The sequence below is a fragment of the Capronia epimyces genome (genome assembly GCF_000585565.1).
Source record: "Capronia epimyces CBS 606.96 chromosome Unknown aczIQ-supercont1.3, whole genome shotgun sequence".
NCBI classification, from domain to species: Eukaryota; Fungi; Ascomycota; class Eurotiomycetes; order Chaetothyriales; family Herpotrichiellaceae; genus Capronia; species Capronia epimyces.
The window spans coordinates 1,916,623-1,933,303 of NW_006912906.1; the positions used below are offsets into that span (position 1 = coordinate 1,916,623).

Below are 16,681 nucleotides of genomic sequence, written 5' to 3' on the forward strand. Positions count from 1 at the left end.
CAGCCGTCTTCTCCGACCTCTGCCGCCCCTAATCATGAGGCGTTGCTACGATCTCTGGTTTCCCTCATCCGCTCTAAACTTTGCGCTATCCGTCGATCATGACCTCGATGTCCTTCATGAATATGCCGCAATGGGCGGATTGGCCAGAATGACTACTGATCCAGGGTATAATGTTCTAAGATTTCTTCTTTAGACACGGTCGGTGACTGTACTTTGACCAGGCGCGTGTACGGATTATGCAATTGACACCCCTTTTGCAGCTTGCCTGCGAGAGTTGCTATATATCAAAAATGAACAACTTCTAGCAGGATCGCGGAGAACTTGAACCCCGGATTCCTTCGGCAGATCATTCCTTATCTCCTGATGTCTGATAACGACCTCAGCATTCACCCCCTCTCATGGTCACTGACTTCTCCCCCTTGGATCCTTGTCCAAATGCTGTGATAGTCGTTAGGCATGCCAAAAGTCCCTCTGCTTCTGCGTCTCTCCCCACTTTTGGTTCTGTGGTCTAGTCTGTCGAGTGGCTCTCTGGAAGAAACCCATTCACACCGCTCATTCCCACAGGCCGACTTTCAGATTTCAGTCCCGGTCTGTTCCGTCAGTGGGTTTGCCGACATGGGGATGGCATGGTCCCGAACCTCCCCAAGTCCGGGCGCTCGCTTGGATGTACGACACTGTCTCAGGGTGACTGAAACGACCCAGGAATGATGAAGCCAGCACGGTGCAAACGGGGTTTGTTGGACGGCGACGCTCATTACACAATAAAGACATGGGAGCACCGCATGCCCAGGACCATGGAAGCAGAGCTCTCATATCCGCAGGATAAGTCAATTCTGCTTCATCACTGCTATTTGTTGAGAAAGGTAGGTAGGTGCTTGGACAAGTTTGGGGGTTGCGATCCAGGTATTGCTTGATCACAACCGTGCAGGGCACTGAGTTACAGCAGAGGGACGACCGCGCTCATCTCGGTTTGTGTCTTTTGAGATACCTTTCGTAAAAGTGAGTGATGTCGTTGCTACATGTTGTTTTGGCGACATGGATGTTGAAATACAACACTGTCGTGGACCGCGGACGAAGACCGACCGAAGCAGAATGAAGAAGAGCGCAGCGTGCAGCAACCCGGGGTGATATGGAAGAACAGTCTCTCGGTTCTCATATTCATATCCGACCATCGTGGATCTGCCCACGTCCATTTCATTCAATTGAACGATTTCATCATCTGGACCGACAGCCTCCCTCAGATCTTGCTTCGATCGACCCCGTCGGTGTCATCAATTCGATATACATACTTGAGCGCACTTGCTTTCCCATTCTTCAAGTTTTCCAAACCAGTCTGCACACCTCCCAGTCCGCCCGGGACGACCTCATATGGATGACCCTTAAACCAGCCCTCCTTGAGACCCAGACTGAAGAGGCGGAACCATGCATACCCCAAATCGCTGAGGTCGATGGGCCGTCCAAAGACCGAACCAACGGAGGTGACAGTCTCATGGACCGTCTCAGGCTGACCTTCATGTTTCCCCCTGGGAAGCACGAGGGTGACGTGGCCGTGGGGGTCGAGCACCTTCAAGATTTGCTGGCGACTGCCTTTTTCACTGACGGCATCGAAAGCGTACAATAGTCTTTGACCTTTGGGGACAGCATCGCGGATGCCTGCGACGACCTGGGCCTCGCCGCCACGGTAGTCAATGACGGTATCGCCTTTGGATTTATCGATCAGGCCTTCTACGAACGGGATCCCGCGGCCTGCCACGGCGATGATGGGATGGATGTTCGACCGTACCAGGAGTTTCACCGCAAATGCACCGACGGCAGAGGCCGCGCCATAGACCAGCACTCCTCCAGACTCGGCATCCTTCCGAGCCTGGGAGACCGACACCCACGGCTCTGGCAGACCTAGGCTGGAGAAGAGCCCGACGGCAGCTGTCATTGCAGCCAGGGGGATAGTGGCAGCTTCTTCGAAAGAGATTGACTTGGGGAGATGGAAGGTCGACTTTTCCCCTGCGATGGCGTACTCGGCAAATGCGCCATAGGGCTTGCCCATCTGGTGGAAGGCGGCAACACGGTCGCCTGGCTTGAACTCGGTGACATCGGAGCCCACAGCCTCAACGTATCCGGCCACGTCGTCGCCGGTGTTCAGGCCGGACGCATCCTTGAAGAACAGGGGATATTTCCAGTCCTTGGGATTCGTGCCGGCCACAACGACCTTGATCAGGACCTGGTCGGGCTCTGCAGAGGGGACAGGAATGTCCTGGATCTTGACTTCTAGTTCATTCGCGCCCTTGGCAAAGACTTGAACGGATTTCATGGCGTTCTGGTTGGTCTTCTTTTAGATTGCTTTAGATTCGTCAGCGGTCTGTCTACTTTCAATGCTGGTTCCAAATCCGTAGTGGTTGTGCTCGAGCTCAAGCTAGACCGAGCATATCTTCGCGCAAACAATGGAGAACGGGCCTGGGGTTACCTCGAAGGATGACTTCGAACGAGGAGAAAGACAGTGATGATTGTCTTGGATGGTCCCGAGACAGGAGAATGCTGATCTGGTCCGAGGAGGACAGGGAATGTACCGATACAGTATGTGAAACGCGATTTGTAATACAGCAACCATTCAAGCCGCCTTCGCCTCGGAGAGCGGCATGATCCAGCGTCGTCAAAAGGTGGAGGGAGAGGGGAGAGGAGAGACTACCCCGCCGACTGAGTGTCGCAATACGAGTAGACGATGGTGACTGACCATATATGTACATCCTTGTCCCGGGATGACCGGGTACAGCAACTGCTTGCTCACTGTACGGAGTACTCGGTTCTCTGCCTCAAGGTATGATCATCTCTTCTCAGCAATTCATCGGCTACCGGCTGGGCTGAAACCCGAAACCAGTGCAGAAACGGCTTTCTGACAATGCAATTTGTCTGGCAGTCGGAAGTATATCACAATAGTAATAATAATAAAATAATAGCTAGAACTGGGGTTGGGAACCCGTTTCTGGCCTCGACATCAGAGTCTACATGTACCTAATGGTAGTTCTGGATCCCAGCTCAGCCGACCGCATTGGAATGTAAAGAGAGGTTTCCTAACATCTACGTAGTACATGTGTATATCAGCCCGGCAAGCTAAGTCAAGCTCTGTTTACTGGATATTTTGTTGACCACCATTTGAACACCAGGGCAATAGGTATCATGGAGGCAGTGAAGTCGGCCCGCACATTTGCCAAGTGACCAGGTCCATCGGACCGCAAATGTTGAAGAAATGGACTGGACACTCCTCGCATAGCCAAACGAGCCATCAAGACGCCCAAGTCAGGTTGGAAAAACAAATGGAATCGATTGAGGACTTGGTATGTGATCTAAGTACAACGAGACACTTTTCGGTTTGCCCAGCGACCGCTTCCTGCCGACGGCCTGCTATCTGCTGTCTCAACTAGAGGAGCGGTGTCCCTTTTTGACCCAATCAGAAATTGTACAAGTGTCTAAGCTTCATTAGCCCTCGGCCATTGTGCCCGGTTCGTGCCTTACGTACCTATGTGAAGCTCTTGGTAAAGCTGACCACAACATCCTTCAGTTGCTGCTCGAGGTCCTTGCTCAATTGTCCCTCCTTGTCGATTCGGGCCAAGAGCTCGGCTTGGTCGCTCCTCAAGTGTGCGAGGAAGTCAGCCTCCCATTGCAGGATCTTGGCCACTGGGACGCTGTCCAAGTGACCGTTGACACCGGCGTAGATGAGAGGGACCATTTCGTTGACGGCCATAGGGGAATATTGCTTCTGCTTCAACAGTTCGGTCAAACGTTCACCACGGTTGAGGGTCTGTTTGGTGGCGGCGTCAAGATCGGAACCGAACTGAGCGAAAGCGGCGACTTCTCGGTATTGGGCCAAGAAGAGTTTCAGAGAACCAGCGACTTGTTTCATGGCCTTGAGCTGAGCGGCCGAACCGACACGCGAGACGGAAAGACCGACGTTGATGGCTGGACGAATACCCTTGTAGAACAATTCCGCTTCCAAGAAAATCTGACCGTCGGTGATGGAAATGACGTTGGTAGGAATGTACGCAGACACATCACCACCTTGGGTCTCAATAACTGGAAGAGCAGTCAAGGAGCCACCGCCGTGCTTGTCGCTCATCTTGGCAGCTCGCTCCAACAATCGGGAGTGGAGGTAGAAGACATCACCGGGGTAGGCCTCACGCCCAGGAGGACGACGGAGCAACAGAGACATTTGTCGGTAGGCCACGGCCTGCTTGGTAAGATCGTCAAACACGATAAGAGCGTGCTTGCCGTTGTCGCGGAAGTATTCTCCCATCGCACAACCGGCGAAAGGAGCAAGGTATTGCAAAGGAGCAGCCTCAGATGCGGTGGCAGCGACGACAATGGAGTATTTCATGGCGTCGTTCTCCTCCAGGGTCTTGACGAGCTGAGCGACGGTAGATCGCTTCTGGCCGATGGCCACGTAGACACAGTAGAGTTTCTTGGTCTCATCGTTCGAGTTGTTCCATCTCTTTTGGTTCAGCATGGCGTCCAGGGCGACGGCAGTCTTTCCGGTTTGACGGTCACCAATGATCAATTCACGCTGGCCACGACCGATCGGCACCATGGCGTCGACGGACTTGAGGCCGGTCTGGACCGGTTGGTTGACAGAGTGTCGGGGAAGGATACCAGGGGCCTTCAGTTGAGCACGGCGTCTCTCGGTGGTCTTGATTGGGCCCTTGCCATCAATGGGGTTACCGAGGGCATCAACGACACGGCCAAGGATAGCCTCGCCGACAGGAACATCAACCTGGTGACATTAGCTCAACGCGCAAGGCAGGGGAGAAGAGACTTTTTCTCACAATCTGGCCGGTACGCTTGACAGTTTCGCCTTCCTTGACGAGACGATCAGAACCGAAAAGCACGATACCGACTTGGCCAGCTTCCAAGTTCATGCACATGCCCTTGACACCGGAAGCAAATTCAACCAGTTCTTCGGCCTGGACGTTGGCCAGACCATGGACACGGGCGATACCGTCACCGACGGACAAGACGCGGCCGGTCTCGGTGAGACCTGCCTCCTCTTGCACACCACGGATTCTTTGCTCTAGGATAGAGGAGACTTCGGTGGGGGAGGCTTTGGCATCGGCGGCGTATGTTCGAACCTGTTTCGAGATGGTATTGAAAGGTGCGGGCGTGACGGCACGAGACTGAAGAGACGATTGATTAGCCTATAAACCTTCCATTGAAAAGTTTGAGAGGACTCGGTGGCCGTCCCAAGCTCCAGCACCTCCCAAAGAAGCTCTCCGGCGTCGAACAGGGTGGTTTTGGAGCTTGATCAGCTTGGACGAGCAAGATTTGAAGCTTACCGCAGCTACTCTTCCAGATGCTGCAATCGCACCGGCAATGCGGCCAGACTGGCGCAAGACGTTCCTCGACATCATCTTGCCTGCTCACGAAGCGTGGCTTAGGAACTTCCAACAAGCAGGAGGTGAAATCGGATGGCACAAAGAGAGTGGAGAGGAGGTTGATGCTTTGAAGTCGAGGAAGAAGGAGAGGTAGCTGGGCCGGGAGTTTCAATCGAGCTTAGTCCGAAAAAACCCAGGCGACTTTGCCGACTCGGAACGGAAGAGATCACGTGCTGGAGCTTGGCGGAATGGGGACAGATGATTACAGTAGGGATCACGTGGATGCATACGACGACCTGCGGATCTGTCTGGGGCTGTGTGCAGAGCAGTTAATCAAAGAGTGAATAGGATTCAGGAGGCTGGCATTGCACAGTCATCCTCTGTTTATCTAAGCCCACCTTCTGTCTGCTTCAAAGCGGAATGACAGACAAACCATTATGTGCACAGTCGCGACGGCAGCCTCACATCCGCACTCGCAATGTCATCTCCGCTCTCTCAGAACCCGTCCCGTCCTCCAACCTCCAAGGCTAACGCGGCCTCCCCGAAGGTGACCTCTGAAGACGTCGAGCTTGGTCCGGTCCAGAATGGCCAGGCGGAACCTGCTCTTCCTCTGGAAGAGGATATTATGCAATGCGCCCGCATAGGTGCACTTGAGTACTTGCAGAAGATGTTCCAGTCTGGCAAATACTCTGCGAACTACCAAGATGAAGAAGGAATTACACCATTACATTGGGCTGCTATCAACAACCAATTTGCCGTTTGCAAATATCTTCTGGAGCAGGGTGCAGATGTCAACGCAAAAGGCGGGGAATCCAATGCTACCGCAGTCATGTGGGCGTCGCAGAGATGCCATTTCTACATTGTGAATCTGCTACTACAAAACGGAGCCGACCCTCTCCTGACAGATGGCCAAGGGTACAACATTCTACATCTAGCTACTATCGATGGAAACGCCCTTCTCCTGACCCTTCTTCTACATCAAAGCATCCCTGTGGACACACCGGATCCTCAAGGCCATACATCCCTGATGTGGGCTGGGTACAAAGGTTGGCCCGCCTGCGTTGACCTTCTGCTCCGCTGGGGAGCGGATGTGAACGCAGCCGATGATAATGGCTTCACTCCTCTGCACTGGGCTTTGGTCAAGGGCTCGAAACCCTGCCTGGACAGACTGATTGAATACGGCGCCGATCGATTCGCAAAGACCAGGGAAGGCAAGACACCGAGCGCCTGTGCTGAAGAAATGAACACCAAACGAGCATACCACCGTTCTCTGGCCGATCATGGATACGATACTTTGGGTAACATCAAGACACTTCCTCTCAACTTAAATGTTCTATTGCGGGACCAGTCGAAAATGGGCAAATTCTTCTTCCTGTACCCCTTTTTCATCATCATTATCGGCCTGTATATAATCAGTCACATCAGAATTTTTGTCGGCGTCCCGATCTTTTTGGTGGTCTGTCTAGGCATGCAGTATCTGGCACAACGAATTGCAATGAAGGCCCCTCTGGAATATCATTCCATCCACAAAACGCCATATCTGGCCGGCATCTTCGCGGGGACACTGTTTTGGGTAGGTGTCAGCTATCTGACCTCAATCCTGCCTGTTACGTTTTCGACCAATCCAATCTCCACCATAGCCTTCATCATATTCTTCTCCAGCACGTCATATTTTTATTTCACCGCAATGCTCGAGGATCCGGGGTTCATCCCGAAACTAGCGTCACGAAATCAACAACGAACTGTCATCCAGGAACTTTTCTCGCTCTGGAAGTTTGACGAGGAGAACTTCTGTGTGCAATGCATGGTCCGCCGACCCTTGAGGTCCAAACACTGTCGCCGCTGCAACCGATGCGTGGCCAAGCACGACCACCACTGCCCCTGGATCCACAACTGCGTGGGCAACGACAACCTGCGCCACTTTTACATTTATATTCTCAGCCTCGAGGTCGGGATTATTCTCTATGTCCGGCTGGTCCTTTCGTACCTGTCGTTTCTTCCCACGCCATCCGACGATGCCATCTCGAAATGCAACCTTGCCGGCCCCGCCCTGTGCTCGTTCGTGCTGCGCGATCCGTGGACCGTGGCACTGGCTTTCTGGGCCTGCCTCCAACTCGTCTGGGTCACCATGTTGGTCGTGGTGCAGACGGTGCAGATCTGCAAGAACCAGACGACGTACGAGAACATGCGGCGCCACCAACACTCGCACGAGGGCGCCCCGCTGCTCCCGCTGCACGCGCGGCCCGTCACCCACGGCGCTTCGGCAGCTTCGACGTCGCTCAATGACACGGCGGCCTCGGCCACCGCGCTCAACCCCGTACCCCGTCGCCCGGACGGCTGCTTGACGCGATGGACGAAACTGCTCGGCCTCGACGCATTCATGGCCACCGCGTCCGATGCCTCGCACGGCAAACTGCAGGTCCGTACTGGGAACCCGTACAGCCGCGGTGTGATCGGCAATTGCAAGGACTTCTGGTGCGACCCGGCGCCAGTGTTCGGCCGGCGGAGGAACGGCGAAGGTTTCTTGGGTGGCGAGGTAGTCGACTACGCCCACCTGTACGAAGTGCCACTCCGGTTCAGGAGAGGCGTGGGCGGGATGGCGTATGCCAGTGTCGCCGGGGATGACCATCATGACGACGACGACGTGTGACATGATTGATCAATCTCATAGAAAAATTTACAAGGTGCTCGGGGTCGACGTGTGCTGGTTGGAGCAGGTTCTCCAGTGGCTGCCTGAGCGGAAGTACTAACACATACGATATTTTGGGCCATGAAGCATAGGGTCGGCTATCCAAGTGCCATTTACCTTTTCATTCCCGGGTGCGTGTGCACGGATCAGCAGTGCCAGTGAACTAGGTCCATCGCTCTTGAGCGTTGAATAGAAGAGATGACCTACTAGTGCGGACTTAGTCTTGGGTAAGGTCCTCTCTTTCGTCCAGGGCATCTTGCGCAACTTTTGGCTTGTATATCCCCTAGAAAATGCAATCTATGAGCCCTGCCTGTCCTTCACCCTGACTCGACAGGGTAGTCCTCCCTCCATTGGGAGCGTGAGGCTGTTTGCACTTAGTCTTTCTCGGCCTTTTTCGTGCGGTGCTACCACCTCCTCAAACTCCCACTCCGTCCACATCCTCACCATCACCCAGGCAGCCATCACCTCAGCCATCTTCTTGCCCAAGCACGCCCGCGGCCCACCGTTGAAAACGGGGAACTCGTAGGGCGATTTTGGCACCAGCCTGCCCTGGTCATCGAGCCAGCGGGTCGGGCAAAACGTGGTCGCGTCGCTGCCGAACGTCTCGATCGATCGATTCATGGCATAGATGCTCCAGACCACGATGGCGCCAGCAGGGAGAAATGTGCCATCGGGCAGGGTGACGGGCTCGGAAGTCTGTTTGATCTCAAAGGGCACGGGCGGGTACAGACGTAGAGCTTCGTAAAATGTAGCGACCGTGAGGGGCAGGAAAGTGGGTTGTAGGGATGCAATGTCGATGCGGTCGACGTCAACACGGCCGTCATCCTCGTCCTTACGGCTTTCACCGAGAACTTGAGAATGATCGTGTTTCGCGTTACGAAATTTGGCGTCAAGTTCGTCACGCAACTGTCTCAGTGCCTCCGGATGTCTCATCAACGCGTAGAATGTCCAAGTCAAGGATTGTGCCGTGGTGTCTCTCCCGGCAGAGAGAAAATTGAGCGCGGCATCCGCAACGAGCTGGGGCGCTGCCAAAGCTTCAATCAGCCAATCTATCAGCGTCTCAAATTCAGGTGCGTCTTCCGAGGGGGTCTCGTCGTGAGTGATGAGGCTCTCAAAGGCGGTGCGAGCCCGGCGTTTGCGCGCATTGGCGACGATTTGCCGGCCAAAACGCTTCACCTCGGCCAGCGAGGTGCGGAAGTCACCGCCCGTAAACAGCTCAGTTAGCCGGTATAGCGGATTCTGGAAGCGAAGGCCGATATGGCCTGATGCGTGGTCAAACGCTTTGCTGAATGGTGAGGAGGCGGATATTTCCATCTAGTTGCACGGCAGTGTTAGACTATCTTAGCTCATCGAGATGTTGTCAAATAACATTGGGAACGGGGGGACCTGCATCATAAGCCATGTGTCCGACCACCGTCGTCGTCAGGTCTAGGAAGACCTTCTGCAGGTCAATCACAGATCCATCATTAGCCGCTTGGAGTAGGTGCTTCCGCGTGCCAGCGTACACCTCAGGCAGGACCTCTTCGGCTAAAGCGTCCAAGTTGGCGCCGCTGAAGAACTTCAGACCGGCTTTGCGCTGGGCGCGCCACAGGTCGCCGGTGGCATTGATGATGCCGTAGCCTGACGCGGCCACTGTCAGCACGGGTGTGCAAGCTGAAACCAGAGGGCCCATATGTACCGAAGAGATCCCACGATCGCTCTCTGAAGAACTCTCCCTTGGTGATGGATGATTCGTTCTTGAGCACGAATTCCAGGTTCTCAGCACTGTTGATCACCACACCGGGTGGTAATGAGGGAACGGCGATTTCGACGGTTTCTTTGCCGAATTGCTGCTGGCATTTCACGAACCAGTCGAACAGGACGTGGCGGGGTTTGAGGAACTGGATGGCATTTCCCAGGAACGGGAGGGTGTCTGGCGGCTGTCTGGAGACAGCGTACGGTTTATTAGATTGTGCCCATGATGCCTACCAGTATGGCTGGTAGGACTCTACTGGCCATTCCAACTTTCTCTTACCTGAGTCTCTGGCCATTGCGGTGGATGGGGGGGTTTCTGGTCACAATGTAGAGAAGGGCCAGAATACCGAGGAATCCCGCAGCCAGGGCGGTCCGGATCATGCTGATTCGTGCGGAAGATTGACGGCAGGTGCCAGGTGTCACCTTCACGGGTCCCTTGCTGGTGTGGCCAGCTCGAGAGCGCTATGGTGAATAATGACAGAGATCCTGGTTCAGTGTTCATGCCATGCTCCCGACTCTTGTTCTATCAGCCGGGTGGCAAGCCTTCGTGAGGCTGATAGGGTCTACAGAGTAACCATGAGACAATGAGGTGAGCGCAGTGGAGGATGTCAGGACTCAGGAGGAGAGCGTCGGATAGGGTGATTCCGAAAAGCAGGACGATGGGAATATTAGTTTCGGAGATCTGGCGCGCGCAGATTCCTTGGTCGCAGAAGCCCTGGAGGCCCAACCCTGGCTGATGACAGCTAAAGTCATACAGTCGCGTCATGATTCGTGGAGGCGGCAAGCGGGCGATGGCTCCGGCTCCTGAGGCGCAGGCACAGGCACAGACAGACAGGCATCTACAGGCACAGGATACTGTACCAGTCACCTACATCCTCGTATTAGTAGTATTGGCTGTACGCTCTATCCTCAACCACCACAGACGGAGCATCTTGTTGTGACATACTCCAGACAATCGGTCGAGAGCCTCTCTTTCTCGCTCCCTGCTACTCCTGTCGCTCGTTTCCGCTCGTCGTCTTTGGTCGTTTCAGCTGCGTCTCAAGGGACATGCAGCGATAGGAAATACATAGGTACACCATACACCGTGCCAACGTCATCGTCCCCTGGCAGCTTTCTCAAAACTGTTGGGGCCTCGGTTCTTCGATCGAACCGACAGACTGCCACTGTCACCCTTGCCTGAACCTCAATGTCGCCGTCGACAGTCCGCAACAAGGTCACCCCGCCTTATCAAAGACCAGATCTACACATCCATGGCATTGGTGTTGAATATCCTCCCTACGAAATCCGGCCGGAGCACCTGGCCACTCTGGCCAGGCGCTTTTATCCCAGCTCCCCAGCGTAAGCAATAATCACAACACCGTGGTCGCGGCCGGAGAGACTGCCGCTAATTGCTTCCTTCTATAGCCTCGACAAGGTGCTGACCATCAACGAGTACACCGGCATTGACTCTCGTTCAGCCATTGGAAATATCGACCATCCTATCGCCAATACGCCCGAGGCCCCCACCATCGCCCAACAGTGTGACCTCTTCTTCGATCATGGAATAAAGCTGTCCGTGGCAGCTTGTCGCAAGGCGTTGGAGCAATGGGGAGGTGACCTGTCCGAGATCACCCATGTCGTCGCCACCACCTGCACCAATTCCGCCAATCCTGGCTATGATCATTATGTGGTCAAGGAGCTCGGTCTCAATCTCGGCATAGAGAAAGTCTTGCTGCACGGAGTGGGCTGTTCCGGTGGGCTAGCAGCCTTGCGAACGGCTGCCAACATCGCTCTTGGCTCGAGTTTTCGACGAAAACCGGCGCGGATACTCGTCTTGGCCTGCGAGATCTCGAGCACACTCGTACGGTCAGAGTTGGATTCTATCCACAAGAATCAAGAGGTCAGGATAGGTGTGACGCTCTTCAGCGACTGCGCATCGGCCGTGGTACTAGGCAACGGGTTCAGCGATCGCTATGACGAGGAGCCCATATTGGAGCTGCTCGGTTGGGACCACAGAATCATTGAGAATAGCGAGAAGGACCTAGGATTCAACGTGGATCCACTCGGTAAGTTGAGCACCGCGCTTTCGTCTGTTCAAGTGTTGATTCCGTCCAGGTTGGAAGGTCGTGTTGACGCAGAGAGTCCCGAAACTCGCGGCGGCCGCTGTCCCCGCGATGTTTGACGATCTGGTCGGATCAATCCCCGAGCTCGTCGACCTGGGCAAATTCCAAGCGTCCGAGTATGACTGGGCTCTTCATCCTGGCGGATCTACCGTCATCACCGGCGTGGAAAAGGCCATGCGTCTGCAGCCCGAACACCTCCGAGCGAGCTATGAGATATACATCAGTCATGGCAACAGTTCCAGTGCCACCATCTTTAGCGTCATGAACCGACTCATCGAAGGAGACACGACGGATCACATCGTGGGTTGTGCCTTTGGTCCCGGGATTGCCGTGGAGATGATGATGTTCAAACGAAGCCATAAAGATTCGAGTTCTGGAACCGAGAGTCCCACCGAGACTTTGGTGGCAGAAGATGTTGATTGATTGAGCACATATCCGTACATGGTCCTGTTGGACCCCAGTAACCCAGGCGCTCCGTTGGCCGCATGGATGACGATGATGTTTACCTTTCCCCCAAGGATGATGGGGTCGGGGCCGGGTCATGAATTGTATATCGCGGTGATGAAGTGATGAAGCAAAGCAGCGCCACATAGTGCGTGTACTATCAGATAGAGAAAAGCTTCTGACAGCACGAGTGGCTGTCGCAACTGTGCCTGTCTCGTCAGCCTGGCCAGCGACCGTACCGAAGGCGCAATATGATAGAGGGCCAACGCGGCGGCCACTCTGCCGGAGAGGTCATCCACGGGTCGTCCGACAAAAGCCACGGCCACGAGCACCGAGCTGAAGAGCAGCACGGCATATTGCCGCACCACCGCGTGAGCATGGGGGCTTTCACGTCCTAGCTGGTCGGACGGGAAGAGGAAGAAATTGAGACAGGCAGGCACTTCGACCACACTGTGCAACACGAACCCGACATTTCCGTAGTTCAAGCTGAAGCTAGAGAGCGGCATGTTCAAGTCGAAGAGACAATGCTACATTCTCATGCCACCTTCCGCAGGTTCCGGCTAACCGTGGAATGCAGGCTCAGGACCTGTCCCTGTGGACGTTCAAGGCCGGATGGTTCATGTCCGTGGTTGTGCCGCACCACGGCGTGAAGTTCAAACTTTGAAGTTGTTCAAGTTGGATTTATGTATGCCAAGCTACTGCAGGTGTGTCCTCCGTACTACTACTACTGGCCATAGTTAAACAACTACAGAGTGCTGCGGATATACTGTACCTAATACCTGATACCTACCTACCTAATGTACCTAAGGGTAAGGGGCATTTAGACTGGCCTAATTAACCTTATGCTCACCGTTAGGGAACACCTACTTGCGCCTTCTAGGCTGTTAAGCCCCCGAAGTCAACGTCCGGACAATCGCCGCGCATTTCCGCCTGCAGATGACGTCCGAGTCTGAGTTCCAGCTTGCATCACCAGAACTTCTGCTGTTTTGCACGCCATGAACCATCAATCCACACAGTTAAGTGCCACTGCAAGCCCTCGACCGCAGGGCGGGAGGAAGACTCAACACTATAATGGGGTCCAAAGTATTCCTTCCCAGACGGCACTACTTCGAAGTCAATGATCAGCCATGGTACTGCACAGGTCAAGCCCCCTTCTTGCGGGCTGGATATTCATTGACTGGACAGGTTCCCGCAGACTCTCAGAGAGAAAGTCCAAGATTACCTGACCTTAGGCTGGATCAACCGGCTTCCCATCCTCCAGCCCACGTCTCCTGCTGCGCTTGTTTCTCGCGTCCTGTCGACGGTCCTCGGCCCTCGAGTGTCTGACTATGTCTATGTCGACTTTGCTTCAGGCGCAGGTGGCCCTACGCCATACATTGAAAGCCACCTCAACCAGGAACTTCGGGACGCAGGGAAAGAGGATGTAAAGTTCGTGCTCACAGATATCAGTCCGCATGTCAGTGCGTGGACGGCCATTGCAAAGAAGAGCCAAAACATCAACTACATAGCACAGAGTGTGGATGCTACCAATGCCCCATCAGCAGACACCCTGCTTAAGGACGTACCGGGCGTCCAGGGCAAGAAAATAATGAGGCTGTTCAGTTTGTCATTCCACCACTTTGACGACGATCTGGCTGCGAAGGTCCTCGAGAACACCATTGAAACAGCAGATGGATTCTGGTGAGTGAGGGTCACTCTTGGGACTGTGCCGGACTGACACGTTGTGTCTAGCATTTTTGAGCTTCAATCACGACATCTTACCTCCTTTGTCCTTGTCAGTCTCCTTTGGCCGCTTGCAATGCTCATAACACCGTTCTACTTCTGGAATTCTCCCTGGCACTTGTTCTTCACCTACCTCGTGCCTATTGTTCCCTTCATCTGGGTTTACGACGGCTACATTTCGTGCCTGAGGACAAGAACGCCGGAGGAGGTTGAAGCTCTGCTCCGCAGCCGTTCTTCCACTGAGAAACTGGCAGGCTGGAAATTCATAAGTGGACAGACCCGTCATACCTGGCCAATTGGCTGGTTATATTGGATCATTTGTTACAACAACGAGTAAACTTTCCTAGACTCTCCAAAGATCCCTTTCATGCCTGTACAAGAATGCCATGCTCTTGCGGACCATTTCATGTGCAGTGTCCACCAAGGCTGTGCACAGCGACTAAATCCCACACGAACCATGAGGAGCAAGCACGTTGTGGTGACTTGAACTTCTGAAGCGAATATAGAGAATGATCCACTTTCGATGCGATCAGCAAAGTGAAGATTGACTTATCATCTTCGTTTCCACGCAGAGCCATGAGATATCTCACTGACATCTAGCCATTCTCTACTTTGGGCTTCTTCATATTCCCCGACATCCTACCATCGTTCCCAGGGCCAACTCAAAGACATAAGACAGGAAAGGGGCGGCCAATCCAATAGACTGAGCTACCCAGAGTGGGAAACCGTGCTTCCAAATGGACCTATGAGGACTTGCTTATCCTCGACTGGAGTTACCGCTAGTATGGCAATGCTCACCTCGAATCCATCAGCTTTGACATACGGAGAATCTGCCAGTCCATTCTCGTCCAGCTGAATATGCCACGACGGGCGAGTCTGGATCATTATTGCTTCACAACGCACTCCGGATGTCGGGCCCGATATCAGTGTAAGCGTCATTGAACCAGCCCGCTCAAACAGTATTTTACTTCTCCGCAACAAGGATCCCCCACTATCTGAAAATGGACCTAGGACGGTATCGATGACAGGAGACGTCAGGCTTAAGCCTGCTTCCAGGTTCTCGTCTTTATTGTCTGTCAGCTGTCAAGCACCTTATAAGCTACCGCGGTCTCTCTAGTATTTCAAGCAGTGTTGATCCGAACAACTCGCCTCCAGCAAGACTCGCCCCGGAAGGTTCCAAAAACGCAGGGAGGGATAGCCCTATATCTCGAGCATGACTTCAGCTGCCTTACCACTTCAGCCAACGTCAGGCAACGATCGCTTCAATGCTGAAGCCGCATCGTGGGAGACCAACCCTTTCGTTCACGAAGCCAGTAAAGAAGCATTAAAGGCCATCATGACCCGATTCCCGGCTCTGACCAATCCTCCGGCCCCCGACAAAGGCCTAGAGGTACTCGAAATCGGATGTGGCACCGGTTTACTGTCTTGTCTGATAGCGCCCTACGCGAAACGAGTCGTGGCCGTCGATGCAGCTCCAGGGATGATTGAGGAGCTCGAAAAGAAGCTGCAGACAGCCCAGACGCCCCAGAACATCCTCCCAGTAGCGGTGTTGCTGGAGAACCCCGAAGACAAGCACCTGCCTCCAGTCGACGAAAGCAATCCTGACGGACCGAGATTGAAATTCGACCTCATTATCTCACATTTGACTCTACACCATGTTTCAAATCTCAGAGCCGTCCTGACTACCATGCTCGGTTGTCTCAAGCATTCAGGAAGCGTAGCTCTGACCGACTTCGAGGACAACGGCCCTGAAGCCAAACGGTTCCATGAAAAGGCAAAAATGGCCGGTGTGCAAAGACCGGGGATCAACGCGCAAGCAATCGACACGTTGATGAACGAAGTGGGATTCGTCAATGTACGTGTGGAGCGAGCTTGGAGTATGGACAAGGTTGTGGAAAAGTATGACGGAGAATTTGGTGATGCTCCCAAGGGTCCTCGACAGCCTGGTCAGGGCGAGATCAAAAGCTTCCCTTTTCTGGTGTGTACGGGCCAGAAAAAGTACTGTCAGTGAGTGAACGGACGTTCAATGCCATGGTCTTTTACGAATGGAGCTTCTGTGATCAATCCCAGAAGGATCAAGTGAGCGGAGAGAACAGGAATCGAAATCGGACTTTGTTGCATCTGGGGAGGGATTGCTTAGCATGCTTTGGCTCCTGCTGGAATACACGTAGAAGAGAGGTGTACACACACATGTAACACCTTGTCGTGGGGGCATAACGGTTCTGGAAACGATGGTGGCAGAACCTGCCCCGAGCGTTCTGATCTAATTAATTAGTTGCTATCGCTTTCTGTGCACGGCCGAGCCTGACTGGGAAGAAGGTTTGCAATAATAGCCATAGCCCACCTTTCCACACTAGACCTGTTGCGTTGCAGAGAGGACGCATTTTGACACTGGAGACCAGCGCTATCTAACATTGTATGGGCAGAATGTCTACTCTGTATGGCCTGCTGGACAATCCCCAGCACCACGAGGCTGAAGATCAAAATCGGCGCTGTGATTGGTCGAAACTCAGCCTTCGGAACGGAATTACTTTGATCCACTGCGGCAGCCTTGCTTCATCTTCGCTCTCTGAACTTTCCATCTTCGATCTTCGATCTTCCCTCTACCGACTCCCACAGCAAACACTATCGAT

At 53.8% G+C, this 16,681-nt stretch overlaps 8 protein-coding genes across 8 annotated transcripts; 4 read left to right on the forward strand and 4 right to left on the reverse strand.

Annotated features, from left to right (window-relative positions):
* Positions 1–1,237: 1,237 nt before the first annotated feature.
* On the reverse strand, positions 1,238–2,308 carry A1O3_03970 (uncharacterized protein; the record flags this gene model as incomplete). The annotated part of the gene is made up of 1 exon (XM_007734102.1): positions 1,238–2,308. The coding sequence occupies one exon, from the start codon at positions 2,306–2,308 to the stop codon at positions 1,238–1,240; it is 1,071 nt and encodes a 356-aa protein (XP_007732292.1).
* A 1,203-nt stretch (positions 2,309–3,511) lies between these two features.
* On the reverse strand, positions 3,512–5,393 carry A1O3_03971 (ATP synthase subunit alpha, mitochondrial; the record flags this gene model as incomplete). The annotated part of the gene is made up of 3 exons (XM_007734103.1): positions 3,512–4,759; positions 4,812–5,159; positions 5,319–5,393. The coding sequence occupies 3 exons, from the start codon at positions 5,391–5,393 to the stop codon at positions 3,512–3,514; spliced, it is 1,671 nt and encodes a 556-aa protein (XP_007732293.1).
* Positions 5,394–5,835: 442 nt separating this feature from the next.
* Positions 5,836–8,007, forward strand: A1O3_03972 (uncharacterized protein; the record flags this gene model as incomplete). The annotated part of the gene is made up of 1 exon (XM_007734104.1): positions 5,836–8,007. The coding sequence occupies one exon, from the start codon at positions 5,836–5,838 to the stop codon at positions 8,005–8,007; it is 2,172 nt and encodes a 723-aa protein (XP_007732294.1).
* A 336-nt stretch (positions 8,008–8,343) lies between these two features.
* A1O3_03973 (uncharacterized protein) lies at positions 8,344–10,161 on the reverse strand (the record flags this gene model as incomplete). Its single annotated transcript, XM_007734105.1, has 4 exons — positions 8,344–9,360; positions 9,425–9,666; positions 9,725–9,969; positions 10,061–10,161. 4 exons carry the CDS (start codon positions 10,159–10,161, stop codon positions 8,344–8,346), a joined length of 1,605 nt encoding a protein of 534 aa, XP_007732295.1.
* An 805-nt stretch (positions 10,162–10,966) lies between these two features.
* Positions 10,967–12,305, forward strand: A1O3_03974 (uncharacterized protein; the record flags this gene model as incomplete). Its single annotated transcript, XM_007734106.1, has 3 exons — positions 10,967–11,118; positions 11,185–11,825; positions 11,875–12,305. The coding sequence occupies 3 exons, from the start codon at positions 10,967–10,969 to the stop codon at positions 12,303–12,305; spliced, it is 1,224 nt and encodes a 407-aa protein (XP_007732296.1).
* Positions 12,306–12,421: 116 nt separating this feature from the next.
* A1O3_03975 (uncharacterized protein) lies at positions 12,422–12,832 on the reverse strand (the record flags this gene model as incomplete). Its single annotated transcript, XM_007734107.1, has 1 exon — positions 12,422–12,832. One exon carries the CDS (start codon positions 12,830–12,832, stop codon positions 12,422–12,424), a length of 411 nt encoding a protein of 136 aa, XP_007732297.1.
* Positions 12,833–13,397: 565 nt separating this feature from the next.
* Positions 13,398–14,385, forward strand: A1O3_03976 (uncharacterized protein; the record flags this gene model as incomplete). Its single annotated transcript, XM_007734108.1, has 3 exons — positions 13,398–13,456; positions 13,512–14,006; positions 14,058–14,385. 3 exons carry the CDS (start codon positions 13,398–13,400, stop codon positions 14,383–14,385), a joined length of 882 nt encoding a protein of 293 aa, XP_007732298.1.
* Positions 14,386–15,261: 876 nt separating this feature from the next.
* Positions 15,262–16,059, forward strand: A1O3_03977 (uncharacterized protein; the record flags this gene model as incomplete). Its single annotated transcript, XM_007734109.1, has 1 exon — positions 15,262–16,059. The coding sequence occupies one exon, from the start codon at positions 15,262–15,264 to the stop codon at positions 16,057–16,059; it is 798 nt and encodes a 265-aa protein (XP_007732299.1).
* Positions 16,060–16,681: the final 622 nt, after the last annotated feature.